Source organism: Camelus bactrianus, chromosome 7 (genome assembly GCF_048773025.1).
Source record: "Camelus bactrianus isolate YW-2024 breed Bactrian camel chromosome 7, ASM4877302v1, whole genome shotgun sequence".
NCBI lineage: Eukaryota > Metazoa > Chordata > Mammalia > Artiodactyla > Camelidae > Camelus > Camelus bactrianus.
Window position 1 is genome coordinate 60079705 of NC_133545.1, and position 18557 is coordinate 60098261.

At 39.4% G+C, this 18557-nt stretch overlaps 1 protein-coding gene across 3 annotated transcripts in view; it reads right to left on the minus strand.

Moving 5' to 3' along the window:
* Positions 1-18557, minus strand: part of DYNC1I1 (dynein cytoplasmic 1 intermediate chain 1) — a 377849-nt gene that overhangs the window by 255673 nt on the left and 103619 nt on the right. For all 3 annotated transcript variants that reach the window (XM_045508648.2, XM_010972445.3, XM_010972429.3), the window contains 2 exons: positions 8185-8302; positions 1565-1679 (listed from right to left, as the gene is read on the minus strand). In XM_045508648.2, coding sequence (XP_045364604.2) covers positions 1565-1679; positions 8185-8292 — 223 coding nt within the window. In that variant the 5' untranslated portion in view covers positions 8293-8302. The remainder of the gene's footprint in view (positions 1-1564; positions 1680-8184; positions 8303-18557) is intronic.

Here is an 18557-nt window from a genome sequence, read left to right on the forward strand (position 1 = left end):
CCCACAATTAATTCACTGATTATCCTCTGCTATAAGTCAGAGAGATGGATGAAAACTGAAAAAGGGGTCCACCTTTGCCAGGGCCCCTTGGCAGGGATAGTTCAGAATGTGGTGATGGTTTAGGGGTGTTTAACCGTTTTGTTCTTAAGGTTTAACTGCTGGTTTTATGCAGGACAGGAGAGAACAGACATTCTATTACTGTGTTTAACCAGTGTTCACACTGCAATAAAACTTAGAAGGCTATTTTGAGGCAAAAATATAATTGCAAAGTGTCTACTTTATATCACATGTCAATTAAGTAATAAAAATTTTTATCAGCTCCTCAAAGAAGGTCCATCACTCAAATATCCCATAGGTTACATCTTCTACACCATAAAGAAGCTAACAAAAATAACCAACATCTTATTGGGATTTATTATATCATTGCTGGCTCATCATAGACATATGATTTTACCTACTACAAATTAAGGTTGAGTATAAAATGCTTTTTCATGGTGTTCTAGTTTTGTGTCATACATTAAGTTATACCCAGCAATATTTAATAATTTGTAGACTTATATATTCCTTTTTCTTATTTATATTGATATAAATACTTGCAAATTTGTTGTACATGGGATAATTTTTATTGTTAAGTAACTATGGAAATAAATAATTTATTTTAATATGAAGCCAATGATAGAATTAAAAGATGAGTCATTTATAAAAGGGGACCTGATACTGTATTTATTTATATGTTATGTATTATTTTTAAAGTTTTTTTAAACTATATTGGATATCACATAGTTTTACAGACACCCTAGGATTATTCTGAAATGTATGGAAAGCAAATGGATAAAGAAAAATAACATCACATGAGAGACATAGAGCTAAGTGACAGAATAAACATGTTATGCACAAGCTACCTTCAACACAAATAAAACAAACAGTTCAATATTCAAATCCTGGTGATATAATGAGATCAGGGATAACTAAGTAGGAATGAATGAGTTGGAAAGGGGGGTGCTGCGGTAAAAATGCCAATGAGCAATGAAACCAAGATATACAACAAAGTCAAATAGATTTAAACTTGTTAATTAGCTGCTAATCTGTCACCATTTTAACTTTTCCTTCAAATTTCCCAAGAAGCATTCTGTTCTCATCATGGAATAACTCTATGCCGGTGGTAGTTATGAAATTCATAACCAGATTCACAGTATTTAGGTTGGCAGAGAGAGGCTGGGATTCAGAAATGGAAATAAAGAACAATTTTTTTTTAATTCCAAGATTTCCTGTGTTTACCATATGGCCACTCATTTATCAAGTACAAAACACTCTCATAGTAACATGGTAGAGAAGGCTGACCACAGAAATCAGCCAACAAGCAGCAAATTGTCAACAACGCTACAACCTGTCCCCCCTATCTCCTTCCAGCCCCCTCAATTCCAAAAATAAATACACCTGAACCGTAAGTCAAAGCATTTCTTTAAAGAAAAAAAGACATGAAAGAACAGTAAACTACTGGACATGGTATATATCCCATGCAAGTCAAATCTGAGGAAATAGAGGCACAAAGCGCTGTAAGTACCTAGCGGGGGCTCGGGCGATATCCCAATGCTCTGCAGCAGAGCCTCTGTCTCCCGGCGTTTGCGATCGAGGTCAGAGTCGTCCTGAACTGGTTCCTTCTTCTGCTGCATATCAGCCTACAAAAAGTAAATGCCAGAAAGAAAGGTGAGTAACAGAACTAAAGGTATGCTTTTCCCGTCTGAAACTGAAAATGGTAAATGCATGGCAGCAAAGACCAGGCAAACGTCGTAAATAGATATAATCATGTGTATAAAGGATGAAAAAACACTGTAACTGGCCCATTTAATAATTACTAACTCAGTGCTTTCTCTTTCGGTCAAAGGCTTTTTCCTGCCTCTATCACATGCTATGAGAATTTCTGTCATTCGGTTTTGGAAGAAACCATCAAGGCAAAGTATTTCTAACTGGGATTTGGATTAAAAAAAAAAAACTGTCTGCTGTTTTAGATTTCTTGTCCCTTCTGGGAAAACATATTATCACTTCTTGATGAGTATGTGTTTGTAATATTCATGGCCTATGTTTGGGATTATGCAAGCAAGGAATTATTGGGATTTGGCTAAAAAGTAAAATTAGGTATGAAAATTTGTAACTGTAAAACATATGATTGTACCAGCAATCTAAGTTTACCATAGTTTAAATAAGCCAAACTAAAATGTTTACTAAGGCATGTGAACAATACTGATGTAAGTATGGTTACTTAATTCTGATTCTCATAGGCTTCCATTATACGTATTAACTCACAGGAGAAAATTATTGTGTATAAAAACATAAAACAAAAAATCATTTAGGAGAGAGACATTCTTTCCCCAAGTTCTGCTTAAAAAATGTATCTTGTGGGAGCCTCTTATAGTCAGATCCAATGCCCGGTCTGTCTTTTTGCAGGATAGTGACAAGTCAAAATACAGGTTAAAGAAAGTCAGTGGTGGGATTCCCAAGGAATTAAATATTTGGGTCTCTTTTCTTTTTCATAACACAATTACTACTTAAGACAAGATGTTTGCCCTACATCTGAAATGTGGTAACAACCTATTTGATGTGCAGCTACTTCATGACAAGGCTTTGAGTTTACAGAAGTGAAGCTGTCTTAAAGCTTGTCAAAAACCAATTATCCAGTTATCAGACACACCTTCCTCCCCAGGGGCAAGCTGGGCATCTAAGAGACACATTACCTCTTTCAGGAGCACAAAGTACATTTCAAAGCAGTGAAGTGTAATTCCTATCCTGGTATCTAAAGCAGAAAGAGTTCATGCAACTTTTGACTTACTCCCAAATGGTAACCTACACCCCAATTATAAACAAAATGCATCTATGCACATAGTTCTGGGCTCAATGCTTCCACTATTATTTGCCTCAGGCTTAAAACGCACTCGTATTTTTTAAGTGTATCTGTCATCAGAGGGAAAGCTGCCATTATGGGGGTCAGTCAGGGCTAACGAGGGCACTGGAACATTCAGGCACTCTCATGTAATCCAAAATTCTAAAATGGCAGCTTGATCTTTGAAGATATCAAAGTTCACGTTCTTTTCCCATTTCAACATTTACACTAGCAAGTTCCAAAGTTAATGCATACTACAGAGGCAAAGACAGAAGTAAGATAAGAAAAAGGACCTTGCAGAGTGAGGATCTATATCAACATTCACATAGTATAAAGTTAAAAGAAGGATCAAAGAAAAGAGTGGGTGGAGAAATGAAAGAAAAGGGAATTATCGCTGCCACTACTGAAATACAAATGAAAAAACTTAGACAAGCAAAATTCGTCTTAGGAAGCCAATACGGAGTAGCATGGCTTTACAGTGAAGACCTAAGCCACGCCTGGACTGTGAGCTTTACTGAGAGCAGATGCTTGTCTGTTTTGTTCACCACTATATCCCCACATCTAGATCAAGGTCTGACACTTAGTAGGTGCTCAATACAAAAACGTGTTAAATGAACAAATACTCTGCCTTTGGTAATTGTTATTCTATAGCTGTAAAATATAAGAATTATACGTTAACTAAACCCCACTCAGGAAGCCCCTTTACAACACCACTGTTAGAAGGAGTCACACAATCTTCCAGTGACCCAGTGCTCATAGCAAAGCCACTTCTACATCCTAGCAACTACAACAAAAAATCTTTAACCCTTCCTCATCCTTTCAACGAGTCCCCATGGTCATGAAGTTCTAATGGAGCTTACACAGACTGAACAGAAAAAGATGTCTGATCTTTTCCTTTTGAATAAACATAGGGCATGTTATCTATAACCTTCTATCATGTATGTCCTATGAATATGTTTTTTTTAATTTATTCTAACTTTAATCATTAAGTGTTCTAGAAACATACTAGAGCATAAATCACATGTCAACATGCATGGACAGACACTGTGCAAAAATAGCCCACCTGAATGCCACCACCAAAATTCCACTCCCACTATACAAGGTGCCTCTACCACTCATTCTCTGCCTTCTGCCTTTTTTAATTCTCAAGGACAGAGACAATAAAATGACATATACTAGTAAGGATAAATGTCCATCTAGATTTATCAGAAGCTTAGGAAAGCTATCAACACTCAAAGCTGACCATGAAAAATGGGAACTTAGGCAACTGGGGCTTATTGGAAATAAAGGCAGTTCCTGTTACCAATTAGCGCCTTAAACTAAACAATGTGTTACTTCATCCAAGACAGTTATACCAAGTGCCCTAGTCATGAAATCTTTGATTTTTTTCCATGTAAATACTAGAGTCCCAATATATTTTAATGACTCAATAAGGAGTGATTTTGCATACTAATAATTTAAAATATGCTAGGTGTCTTTCCCAGAGAATGGTATTTCTGTTTAAGAGTCATCACAGCTAAGACTCAGAGGGGAGAACATAATTGAAGAAAGAAAATCCGTCAACTGAGAATTGTCAGTCACTTTTCCCAAAGACAGCTCCATAGTTGTTAGAGGTACAAGTGAGGACAGGCCAGGAAACCCCTGTCAACCCCTCCTTGCAGCAATTCAACAGAAGGCCAAGGACAGGACGAAATTTCAGGGTGGCCCCATTATGCACACCTCATTGCACTAAAGCCAATTTTTCATGAAATTTTTTCTGTGTCTTAAATGGTGGCCACTATATTTATTTTAAAATCAGATTTCATCCATAACACCACAACCAAGAAGGCAGTTAACATCCAAAGATGCAGTAAGTGGTAATTTTATACATGTCCACAGTCTTCTGGATCCTGTGGAGACAGTCAATCTGGGTGGTCCCAATTCACACTAGTTTTCAGTCACGGCAAACACAGTCACTCAGATTGGCGTTAGAGTGCATTTTGTTTCCTTTTTATTCTAAAGTTGTTTTATTTAAATTATAAGCCTAAGCAGATTTTTTTTTTAAATCAAACTTACAAGCTTAAGGCTATTTCTCACTCTCTACAAACAACAAAAAACTAGAAAATGTTAAACTCAGGAACTGATAACAGTGGCCAGTTTACAAGCATCTCACAGACAGGATCTGATGCTTCCAAGGAAATTTGCAGAAAAGCATTCCAAATGCTTGGAAAGAATGTCTGTGACCAGCATCTCAGACCCACCTAACTAGTTTAGGTGTTCATTCATTCACTCATTCATTCATTCTATAACCCTTTATTGAAGGCCTACAATGTGGCAGGATCTATGCTAGACACTGATTCCATGATGAAAAAATATTAACCCTGTCCCCAAAAGGGTTGCTCTGTTAGGAGAGAAAGACAAATGAACAGGCAAATGGTGCTAAATATGTTGATAAAGTCAAGGAGAGGGTACAGGACTAACTCAGTCACAGCTGGAAAAAAGTTTTAGAGAAGGCTTTCTAGAAGAAGAGACATTCACATGGTTAATGTGGTTAACAGAACAGTGAAAGCAGAAAGAAGAGAGAGGGTGTCCCACAAGTTGAACCGTGAGTAGCCAGGCTGGAGCGTAGTTTTAGGGAGAAGGGAAATGGAGGGGAAAGGGCAGAGCTGTTGTGCCTGTCCAGCACCCATGATCAGTGTAAGCTGGAGAAGGGGTGGTGAAAGAATGCACCCAGGTTTCTGATTTGGACCACTGGCTGGAAAAGGCATTCTTTCCTGAGACTGGAGATAAAGGGGGACTGCTTCTGAAGCTTAGTACCCAGGGGCCTAAGGGCATTTGAAAAAGAAGGATCAGAATAGATTACTTCCAGGTTTCTTTTGGCTACTAAATGCTATAATCCCAGGCAACTAGGGGCTTTGAATTGTAAGACCCTTCCAATAATGGGGCATTTTTGAAAAATGATCTCACCAGCAGTGATCCTGACCTATGTACGCAGCCGTTCTATGGGCCCCACTCAGGGCCCATCTCAGAAGCAGAGCAACAGCTGTTTCTTCCTGACTCTGTGTCTTTCTATCCTCCACAGTACTTCCTTGGATCCTCACAGAACTCCATGAGGAAGGACCCACTTGTCTGTCCTCTTTACAGAAGGGAAAATAGGTTCACAGAGGTCCCACACTCCCTCAAGGATGTTCTGTGAGAGGGAGAGCCAGGTGTCCTAGTCACACTCAGCCTGAAGACTGGTATAAAACCACTGAGTTTTACTGCTTTCTGTCTCACAGCACTGGCTTCTCAGAACAAACCGAGTTATCACAGTCTGACCCAAGGAAAGATCTTTTGCAGGGGAAATGGGCTGTGGAGGGACAGAATTTAAAGCCAGGACAGACCTCAAAGATCCCGTAGCTCAATGGACCCCAAAATCCGGCCCTATCTAGATATTTCCAATCAGAAACTTTGGGGATGGGAGGCTGGGACTCTGTTGCCACAGGATTCCGTAGAGGAGAGTCAGGCTATCGATCACAGTCTTAAACCACCCTGTCAGTTTAGAAATGAGGAAACTAAGACTATGTGACTTTAATTCCAGAACCAGATAGAGGCCCAGGAATGCCTAGAGTCCAGGAGTTCCACATTCCCTACCACCTACCACCCCCAATCTGCCAGGGCTCTGTCTGCTGCATAACAAGCTAAATCCCCATCAGGCAAAGCTGCTTGGTGTAGGAACAAAAAGGGTGGCCTGTTTCAATCAGTCTTGTTTGCCTGTAATTCCCATCCCCACCAAAATGTGTAAAATGACAAAGATGAAGCAGACAGCATAATTTGGAATCAGATTTCTCATATCACATCGCATTTCGTGGTAATTCTATGGAATTCAAGCTGGATATTAGAATGTCAGTTTAAAAGGAAACCGGTTATTAGTAAAGGATAACAGGTGCTTTAAAACTCCAGTAAGTGTTGACATTTGAAGGAAAGGGAGCATAATAACTTAATGCTTTTTCTGGCTTTGCATGGAAATGAATAGCCATTCCTTGTCAGTTCTCACCTCTACTTCACTCAAGACTGCCTATGTAACAGCAAAGATCTCTGAAGGAAAAACATTATGCTCCCTGTCAAGGACAAACAAACCACGGCATCAATCAAATTGTAACAGTACCAAGAGATGCGAGATGCAGGAGGCTAGAGTGCAACAGCAATTATGTTTTACTTCATTGGAAGATAATTGTTATAAATCTTTTTACCTTGGTCTCCCAGCCTTATAGTATGAAACAACACTTGCTTAGATTGTAAGGCATCAAAATACATTCTTTTTTTCCTGAAAGAAAAACTCTGAGTAGGGAAGCAGCTCTGGTTTCTGTACAAGCAAGCATATCACACTATATGAAGTTTCCTTCTTAGAAAAGTACTCAAAAATATCTTTGGCATCTGGCTTTTGTACAAGATGTGGGCTACTTCTACACTGCCACAGCAAACTGGAGAATTAAAAATAAGCTATTTGTTGGATTGAGATAGTAGGAAAAAGAACATGCTCAGGCACCAATGCATTTAATTGGGAATCGAAGTCCCGGGTTCTGGGTCCAGCAGACAGAAAATCTACATTCCACCTCTGGTTTCTGCTGGTTTGTTGGCATAAAGAGGGGCCTCAGTGGAAGGTCTCTAAAATCTCTTCTAGATTTAACAGCTCATAATTCTATGTCCATGGAGCAGGAACTACTCAACTATCCACCTTCTCACCAGGGAGAAAAATACAGCTTTCCCTTTACCAGACCTAAGATTCTTATTTACCCTGAAAAATGTAAACACTTGGGAAATCATGTTAGTCCATTGGCATCATTTTCTAATTTTCTCCTAAAACGTTCTGGCCAATAGTTTTTTTTTTTAAAAAAAACCTTCCCTTAACACTAACACTTAATTAAGAACTAACTATATCCTAGGAATTGCTAAGTGCTTTATAGGATTAACTTTTTTAATCCTCATGATTGGACAAAATAAATATACTGCTATTCTCATATTAAGGAAAGAAAACAGACACAGAAAGGCTAAAGAATTTCTAACAACAGAGATATCACAGATTATTTTCAGGGTTCTATTCCAGTCTGGTGTAAACCTGGAGCTTGGGGACCTCTGCACCAAATGCAATCTACCACTTAGGTGATGCCTGACCAGTACACAGCAGATGGCAATGATCTTATTATTCTGAGTGTGTAGACATCACTCATTTTATTCAGGTATTGTAACAGCATTCTTTTAGAGGGTCCTCTTTATCTATTTAACCAGCTCCTCAGAATCAAGTGATTTTCCTTTTCCCCCACAACACCCCAGCACACAGTATTTACCTCTTTCTTCTTCCTCTCTTCTTCCTTCCGTTTCTTCTCTTCTCTTATCTGTGCTAAGCGCTGTTTTTTGCGCTCTAGCTCAGCTTTTAAGTCACTTTTGTCAGACATGCTGGTTTCCCTGGAGGAAAAGGAAAAAAAGTGAATATATACAAATAACTTTTCTGTATTATCATTGTAAAAATCATTCAAAAGGAAATCCAGCTTGAAAATATGACTTCTTGGCAATTACAGATTGTATACCTTAGCCTATGTCAAAGAATCAAAAAAAAACCAAATTAAGTTAGATCTGGTCTCCCTCTATATAAAATCTTCCCTTTTTATATAGACATAACATTTGAAAAAAAATACAATGTTATAGTCTATTCTGGTCTGAAGAATAATAGCAACTTACTTCATAATAAGTAACACATTTTCTGTACAAGTTTCTTAACAAATAAACAAAAAATAAATAAGAGAATCAAAAAATGGAAATCATGACTTCCCATTTAGACAACAATGGACCAATTTATCCCCACACCGAGGAAAGAAAATCAGCTGCCATAAACTCTCAGAGACGTGCCCTGTTCAAATTTCTACAGGCTCAATAAACATTCCTCCACTGAGCTGGGGCACATGGAGATTTCACTTCACCTAATATTATATGCTGATATCAGGGAAGACAGCCACTGAAGACCTAACATGTTAATCTTGCTTTTTCTGTAAAACTCCTCCTCAACTGTCACAATTAATTTCATCTCCAGTACAACCCTATTTCTATAAAACCTTCATTTGCATACTGAATGCAATATTGCTTATCCTGGCACTTTTCCTTTTCAAAGCAAAAGAGGTTTGCGAACATGTGAATTAAGAGATAACACCATGGCAAGTTCTTGAGAAAATTTATCTCAATGAGATTTTTAATGTTAATGGTGAAGGTGATCCTAGTGGTGATGGTGCCAGAAATTTCAAATAAAATGAGATTGGAGAAGACTCTCACCAATTACCAATTTGTCTCTTTTGTGCTCCCAACTAGAAGCTAAGAAAATGAAAATACTGAAAAACGAAGAACTCTCTCTGACCCAAATTCCTAAAATAAAGTAAAAAAAAAAAAAACTAACCATAATGTTATGAGTATTCATTTGCATATTACTTGCATGCAACTAGGATGAATATGTAATGTATCCCTAAGTAGACGACAGAGATGAAGGCAAAAAACCAAAGAACGCCAAGCATGAAAAATGCTCACACTTCCTGTCACTGTCTTTAGAAGGTAATCAAGAAGACACTTTCAGATGAATACATGCAGTTGGGAAGTACTATATTCCTACTGTCCGTCCTACTGTACATATTCTTGCTCATGGTCTGATGGCAAAGATTTGTGAAGTAATAACAATCATAATCACAATGACCAATCTCTGCTATTCATGCACACTCTTCATTTCTCAACAAATATTTGCTAAATAGTTAATCTGTGCTAGGCACTTTCTAAGGTATCCGAGTACAAAGATGAGCAGAACCAGATTCCTTCCTTCAAGGAGTGCATAACTCAAACTTGTGAGCATGTGACGTGCCTGGAGATGTTCCCTGGGAGACTGACTTACTGATTACTGAGTGCCAGACACCTGCACATTTTTACACTTAAGCACAACAATCCAAGGAGACCAATATTATTACTAATGCCTTTTTCACAATACAGATGAAGGAGACTCAGCAAGACCTGACTGCATAGCCCATCCATGGCAGAACCTAAATTCAACATGTCCATGCTCTAAACGTATGCCCCAGTGATGGCCAGTGTACAAGTTCAGAGGGGATGAAGAACAAAAGAAGCATGAAGATCTGGTGGAGCGAGCAAGGCTGAGCTTTGAGGAAGTGGTAGAATTTGAACTGGATATAGAATGAGGTCAGGAAATAGCACAGGACGGGAGGACAGGATACGCAAAGGACTGTGGAGGAGAGAACCAGCAGGCTGCATGCAACAGACAGAGATGTGAATGAATCCAAGTCAAGAAATACAAACTTTAGTTGGTAAGAATGGACAGGTGCAGGCAAGTGGTAAAGACTTGAGAAAATAGAAAAGTGAGTTCTAGTGGGTGCAATGAGGGAGGGGAAATCACAGCAGCTCTCTGAAAGGGAAAGTGACAAAGTGAAAACAGAATACAAGTTTGCCTAAACCTATTCTTGTTCCTGCATGGGAAACAGATGGGAGCAGAAACTAGAAAAAAGCCAGCTGCTGGGAGGCCAGTGCCAACATCGACCTGGGTCGACTGCACGTGTGCTGGTCTTGTAGGTGAACGTACAGACAGAATGCGGAGGGAACATGGACCGAAGGGAGCACAGCCAAGATGGCAGAAGGGATTCTTGGTAGCCTTTAGATGTGAAAGCAAAAGAGGAAGATTCAGTAATGATTCAACTCTGAGAGTCAAGAAGATGGCAGCAAAATTGGGAAGAGAAGTCAAAGAATGAAATGATGAAAAAACTTCCAGCATGTCATAATTTAAGTATCAACAGGACTTCTAGGCAGGAAGAATTCAGAGACACAGTAGTGCGGATGGAGGGAGAAGCTGGACGGGGGCTGGGGCTGTGGGATGGAGCTCAACGGCATCTACCTGCCAAGCACTGTTTAACCTGAGTCACAAGTTCATTGTCCCAGAGGTGCCAGGTAGACAACCTGAGGAAACCAACCAGTGACTGAGGCCAGCCGGAAAGCAACCATTCTGCCTGAAGGAACGTTCCAATTTGATGGCTGGCATGGAAGAATATGGACCCAAGTAGTTAGATCTTCTGTTTTTTTTTTTTCCCCAGGAGAAGCCATAGAACTGATCAAAGTAACGTTTACCACTAAAATACTCTTTGCCAATAATTTTCAACACCAAAAATCCTGATAGGAGAAAATGAGAACCTAAGCCCAGAAGCCATCTGAGAAGTTAACATATATTCTTCCCCAATCAAATCTATGTTTCTGACTTTCTTCTGCTATCAAAAATGAAATGTCCGATCAGAAAAATTAGTGTTAAAGCAATAGCTGTGTCATCCTATGCTGAAACGCTAAGGTTTTTTTCCTAAGAAGTTTCCCTCTCCTCCACATTGGCCAACTTTTATCTACCTTTCTCAGTCCACCAAAAGTATCTGGCACGACTTCATCTACATATCATGGTCCTTACTGAGAAAACCACATCACAAGAATATACTGTATTTGTTATAATTTTCCTGCAAAGGACTTCATTCACCAGTGGGAAGTAAGGTGTGTTCTTAGTACATTTCTGCAAAAGGCAAAGGTCTTCTTACAACTAATAAAGGTTTCTGACAATGTTGGTCATTTAAATAACCACCCAGACAGCTAATATTTTTAAAATAAACAATGAAAACTCTAAGGTAACTTTAAAAAATTATATTACATAGTGACGTTTCAAATAACCCTTCACTTTTTAAAGGCAGTGGAAGCACTATGTTAAAAGACAGCTAGAGAGCACCTTCCACTTAACAGATTTTTGGATCTATTCCAAACTAGACACTTTGCATCAACCCCTGGGAGAACAAGAAATCTCAAGAGAGTGCCTTATAAAAGGCTTGGAAAGTACACATTAGAGTAAATGAATGGGCCTTTCCACACGGTGAAATGCCTGAAACAGTGGCACTAAATGCAGTGTCAGCACTGAGCTCCATAGGTTTTCCCAGAGGGCTTGCCAGTCCTACCCACTAAATCTCCCTGCACATCAAACGAGCACATGGAGGAGCCAAGCACCGGGGACATGAGTTATAGAGCTTCCTGTGGCTAACATTGCAAAGGCAACTTTGGTGCTCTCCATTTAGGAAAGTAAGAGTCAGAGCTACCTGCTGCTAATTATTGCTCACTTACTTCACACACATAAAAAGCTGGTCTCTTTCATTAACAAATGGCAAGGGGTCAAGAAGATAAATTGAACCCACCTCGAGGTGTAAGTCTCCTCCCTGTCTGATCATCAAACTACTCTCCCACCCACCAGCCAACTACAGCTTAATTTCACCCAGGAGAAAGTACAGCTCCTTCACCACAGCTCCGTCCATCCCTGGGTCAGTGGATGCACTTTGTATGACGCCTGCTCAGCTCTCCTCACAGCAGAGCCCCATGTTCTGAATGTGCTTTCCACAGGTGACATTCCTGTTGCCCACATTCCCTGAAACCTACCTTCACCTGCCCGACACAGGATTCACATCTCCTCTCACATCTGCATCTTCGCGCCTTCTCTCCTCCATCTTTGCGCCTTCTCTCCTGCAAGTCCTCCAGCTTTACTATCACTGAGTACCATCCCATTTCACCTCTTTTCTTTCTTTTCTTGCCCTCCAGATTGCCCCAACCTGACAACATATATCTCCAGGTTCAAATCAGCTGCTCCATTTACTCTGGACTCCATACACCAGTTTCCAACCCCTGTAACCTTTTTCAAATTTCAACACCCTACTTCCGATTTCATTTTTCCACCTGGTTCACCCTTTATCCCCTTGTTTCACGACTCCTCCTCCTCTCCACCCACCCTCCCAAAGGACTCAGTTCTCACAAATTTTGCTCCAGCCCATCTCTGATCTCAGTAAACTGCCATCCTTTTGATCCAAGTAAATGAATCGATATAAGTCAAGAGCTTAAAACCAGGTGGTTAAAATATTGAACACCTAAAAAAAGTTGTTTCTCCTCTTCCTCCTTCTTCTCTTCTCTCTCCTCCTCTGCTTTCTTCTTTCTACCCCTGCTCCTTGTCCTCCTCTTCTTTAAATTATTATTACTATTTTTGACCCCACCAATGCTTTCCCCATCACTAATTCCACACTAATTCAATAACCAAAGCCATCACTCAAAGTTCACTGCAAATGATCTAAATCTAAAAAAAATTAATAAAAAACCAAAACAAATCAAGGTCATAGACACAGAGAACAGACTGATGGTTGCCAGAGGTGGGGGGTGAGGAGGAGGAGGTGAGTGAAATGGGGGAAAGAGATCCAAAGTACAAACTTTCAATACAAACTTCCAGTCAGAAAATAAATAACTCATGGGGATGTAACATACAGCATTGCAACTGTAGTTAATAAAACTGTACTGGATATTTGAAAGTTGTTAAGAGAGCAGACCTGAAAAGTTCTCAACTCAAGGAAAAAAATTCTGTAACTATGTATGGTGGTGGATGTTAAACTAGACTTTGGTGATCCTTTCACAATATGTAAAAATATCAAACCATTATATTGCACACCTGAAACTAATATACTGTTGTATGTCAACTATACTCATTTAAAAAATAAAATGAAAATGTTACAGTGAGAAATACATTAAAGGTATATAGCATGCTTCTCAATCTAAGTTATAAAATGGAAGATGTGCGATTAAAGAGGTGTGACTCAAAGAAAAAATATGTTTAAACAATTAAATGTAGTCATTTAATTTAACAGTAGTAAAATTCTTCTGTTTTCCATTGAACATAGGAATTATGTATCAAGCCATCCCAGGTAGGCTTCCTCTCCTGTCTTACCACTTCCCCCAGAGGATGGAGAGGCACATGGAGAAATGGTGTCTTCTCTGGTTAAGAAGTTAGTTACAGGGAGGGTCGCTCCTGCTGTTCCATCATACAAATGGCTCATGGTCTTATGAGGAAGGAACAGGGAGAGGAAGGAAGGGGGAAAACCTAAGAGAAAAACATGGACACTGAGGAAGGAAGAAACAAAAGTCATTGTACACTTGCCCTTGCCTTCAGTTAACACTGCATCTCCTCCACATTTCTCAGTCCACACACATTCACGGAGAAAGGAAAATGTTTGGCTTTTCTGGAACCCAGCAGTGAGACCCGTCGCTTCCATTTCTGCACATATCATCATGGGGTGGTTTGGTCCTGTTTAGAACCAAGGGCCCAGCAGAGGAGAAGCAAAGGGTTTAGCTGTGTTTACACAGCTGCCATGTAACGAACTTGAACCGAGGCTTAGCTTTTGAACCGTCTAGATCTTTATTTCCTTTCGGTTGTCTAAGCTGGCAGCAGTTTGAGATTCCATTTCTAATACTAGCATATGCAAATGTATTTTTAAGCTTTAAGTCAGAATCCTATGAGGTTTAAATCACTGCCCAGCTGTTGCCAGACTCGTTGAAAAAACTACCCAGAAACAAGTTCTCTTTTCCTGCCTGAAAACAATTGCTCTTGTCAGCTCTTCACTATCAGCTATTGAACTTTTCATTTGTCACTAGGTACACCTAAGAAATTTGATCTTTCACAACCTCATTTCACCTGCCTGGCTTCTTCTATAATACAGAGGCCTCCTTCCACTCCAAAGGGGTGGATGGGACCACAACCATTTTTACAACTACATCACACTGTCAATAAAAAGAGGGTGAGAGGAGTCTAGGGAGGGAGATGGCTGATGAAAGATGTGGGAGAGTTATATGCTAAATTTGTACAGCCACTGTACTATGAAAACAAAATTCTTCATAAAATCCATCTCATTGGGGGAGTGCCCAGGCCCGGTCTACTTATGCTGTAGATGCATTTTCAAATGTTTGGTCTTGGCATCCCTTGATACTCTTAAAAATTATCAGCGACCTCAAGGAGCTTTTGTTTACATGGGTTACATCCATTGACATTAAGCATGTTAAAAATTAAAACAGATAAACCTTTAAATACTTAATAATTAATTTTAAAATAACAACAAGATTGTTACATAAAAATAAAACTTTTGTGAAAAAATACCCATACTTTCCAAGACAAGAAAAATTGCAAGAAAAGGGTATTTCTTTTATATTTTCACTTCTCTGATCCAGAAGTCAACCAGATTCTCATAGCTGCTTATGTATTCAATCTGCTGTGAAATACTATTTGAGTTGTGAGGAAAATCTGGTCTCACATATATGTGTATTCTGAAAAAGGAGGATTTTTTGAATAGCCTCTTGAAGTAATTGTGAATATTCGTTGCTATTACACTCAAATCAACAATTTCCTAAAGTTTCGCTGTAATCTCAATTTGAAACCACACCAACCAATGAATCTTTTACTTCATTACATTAAAATCCATTGGTCTCTTTTAAACTCTGAAAGCATCTTTCATCCTTGTATGATTTGATAACATGCATCGGTTATTTAGAAAATTATGCAGACTTCTCAAATATTGACACATTTCATTGTACAGTACCCAAATTTCAAATTTGGTACTATCATTAGCAAACTCTTTAGAAGAGTCTTTAGGTATGGTAAAGCGGCCAGCTCATGGTGGCAGATATAAGTTTCCTCAAACTCTGATTTTTGCTGGAAGCTCAAATTTCATCATTAGCAACAAATACTGTGAATTGTGTACTTGAAGTGAAGCTCATGTCATTGACTTCTGAGCAAATGTCTGCCAAATAACCAAGCCTGAATAACCACAGCTGTCTATGAATTGTACTTTCAAGTAAAAAGTAGTGTTTCTTGAAAAAAGGCAGCTAATTCAGCTCACAACTCAAAACACTGCACAAATGCTTTTCTCCAATCACTGGGCTTTGGTAAGCAGCAGAAGTGCCTTATATGTCCCCATTTGTCACACAGAAAAGACATGTGCTCAAGGTTAAAGATTTAGGATAACTAGTATTTTTTTCTGCTTCATGAAGGACATTCTTTAATAAAAACGGTTTGTCTTTTTAGCTACACGTGTGTGGCAGTGAAGTCTGATGCCACTACTGGGAGTTTGGTGCCCTGTTTCAGTTCATGCTAAGGTGTCAACAGTTTCACCTACCATTACTTTCACACCATCATTGCAAATGTCAATACAATGAAAAGGACAAATAACACTTTAGTGTAAATGAAAACAGTTTTGACCTGACAAATCTCGGAACACGTCTTGGGATTCACAAGAATCCTCAAAACAAACTGTGCCCTAACCTACTTCTGATAAGATGGAGTTGATTCTATAGAGACATTTACTTAACAAAACTTTGCTAAGTGCTTATATAAAGAACCTAAAGAGAAGCAGTTAGAGCCCTTCCTTTTGCAGAAAAGAAAATGTAAAAGACGCAGGAATAAAATCACTGAGCACAGAAAATTCAGATTAGGGTAAAGAAAGCATAATGGTTTAGAAATATATGACTAGAATGATTTAGAAATCCGAGGAAGATCTAAGACATCTGGATAGAGCATTAGGAAAACTAGGTTTAGGGAGAGATGAGGCCTTGAAGAAAATGTTCCATAGAGGTATGTGTGAGAGATTTCTCATTCGTCACTTGCCTACGCCAGGTAATAAGCAAGGAAGACAAACTGAGAACCCTTCTCTCAGCCCTGTTCCCTCCCCGCTGACACACACTCTCTCTCTCACACACACACACACACACACACAAAATTAAAGGGTCTTTGCCTTGCTGTAGTGAACTAAGATGGTTGCCAATAAAATGTAGACTTCTCTGTGGTGTGAAAAGCTTTTATTCTTTTAACTTTGTTGTTTTAACAATGACAATCACACATGTTTGTTTCAGGATAAGAAATGTACCAGCATTTTACCCATAAACAGGGAAAGGGCTGCACTTATCTAAGCTCAGAGCCACTCAGTGGACAAGTCAGAGCTGGAAACACCAGATCTCTTTACTCTTGAATACCTTTATTAAATAATACTTCTCTGTAAGTGTCCACTTATTCCAGATTTCACTCATCTTAGTCACAAGAGAGCTCTTTAAAAAAGGCACTTGGGGTGGATCCTGATCCCTTCTCCCAGGCCAATCTTGCCAATCACTCTCTATCGCCGCCTGGTGGCAGCAAATGTGAATTACATGGGGGCACTGAAACGAGAAAAGGCTTTGCCTCTGAAATTCCCAACCACACCTCTCAGTCAGTGCTAGGTAGTCCCAAGCACCCCATGAGTTTCATCTACATATGAAGGACCTATTTATGTCAACAGAAAACTATAGGTTTAGAAGGGGAAAAAAAATCTTAGTACATGCACATAGTAACACATCTATGTTGAATTTTCTAGGCTCCTCTCAATTTTGCTCATAGTGGGTTAGTTCCTGACTAGGAAATCAGGCAACATTTCCACATGAAGCCTTTAGCATCTCTCTTGTTGGATGTATGAGCTATATTTAAGATTGCTGCATCTGCATATTGTCTCCGGCCCTACTTTCATCACTTCACCATTCTGAGCTATTCAAACTGCACTACTTAAGCTGTAACTGGAGCCGGGGCAGTTGTAGCACATTAAACAGGAGAGGCTCTCAAGCACTCAGCACAGAGGCCCATTATGCGAGAGAGAAAAATCAACCCATAGGGTATCTGCCCTCTCATCTAGTTAACAGAATAGAGATGAGAGCTCTTAAAATTTAAAGGACTCCAAAACCCATTGTCATTCATTTCGCCAAAAAGTTCTGGAAAGTTTTGAGTTATTTCTGACTCCTACGGTGCATTCCATCAATTTAAAGACTCAATGTGCTTCTCTTTGGAAAAGGAATTGTTCCTCAATTAAGAGAATCATTCATTCATATCCTAGAGGACATTCCCTTTGGAAACACTCAGATGATATCAAGAGTCCTTAGGAAACGAGCATTTCAAGGACCATCCTTGAAAGAGTATAAAACTAAAGATGGAACAGTTTGGCAACTGGAGAGCAGTGTTTTGGCACTGGGTCCTTAAAAATCAGGGTAGAATAGAGACTGGAAAGTAAAATCAGAAGAAAGGAGATGAGAGCCTTCTGGAGACTATCACAAGGGAAACTAGAGTGAAGAAAGAAGTGAAGCCTTACACCAAGGATCCTGTAGAAACACCTAATCTCAAGTCAAAATAGATGGGAAAGATGTTATCACCTGCCTGGGCCAGGTATCAGTAAAGACGCCACATAAAGAAGGCTACCACTGCCACAGCACTTCACAGGAGATCATGTATCTGAGCTCCTAGCGGTTCGAAAGCACTTTAGAGCAAATAGAAACGGGCACTCTCAAGAGCACATGCAAAGTGGCAGCTTCGTCACAGACCTAAGTTTCCTTTGGAACTGGCACGGTGGCTCCTCAGCCTCACACTGGGCACAGAACAGGTGTTCAATGAGCACTTGCTGCTCTATCCATGGGTTAAAGATGGCCCTGTTAGGCTGGCAGCTCCTCTAAAGGAGAGGCTACATCTATTTTATCTCTGTACTTCTAGTGCCCAGCAGTTGAGTGCTCAATAAATCTTTATTCCCATGGGGGTGGGGGTGTGGGAATTGAATGTTTTTCAGCCATTAATAGAATAATGTGCAACAAACACACCATCCCAGCATTGCCTCATCCACTGAACTATCTTTTCCTAAATCACTACATCATATGCCCATTGACACAGTGTTTTCCAGCCTGGCTTGCATTTTCAATCTCTGTTTTTTGACTCTAAAAGGATTATTTAGCAAAATCCATTCAATTTATAATTGACAGCCTCTACTGTTCATCTCAGCCAAAAAATTCAGAC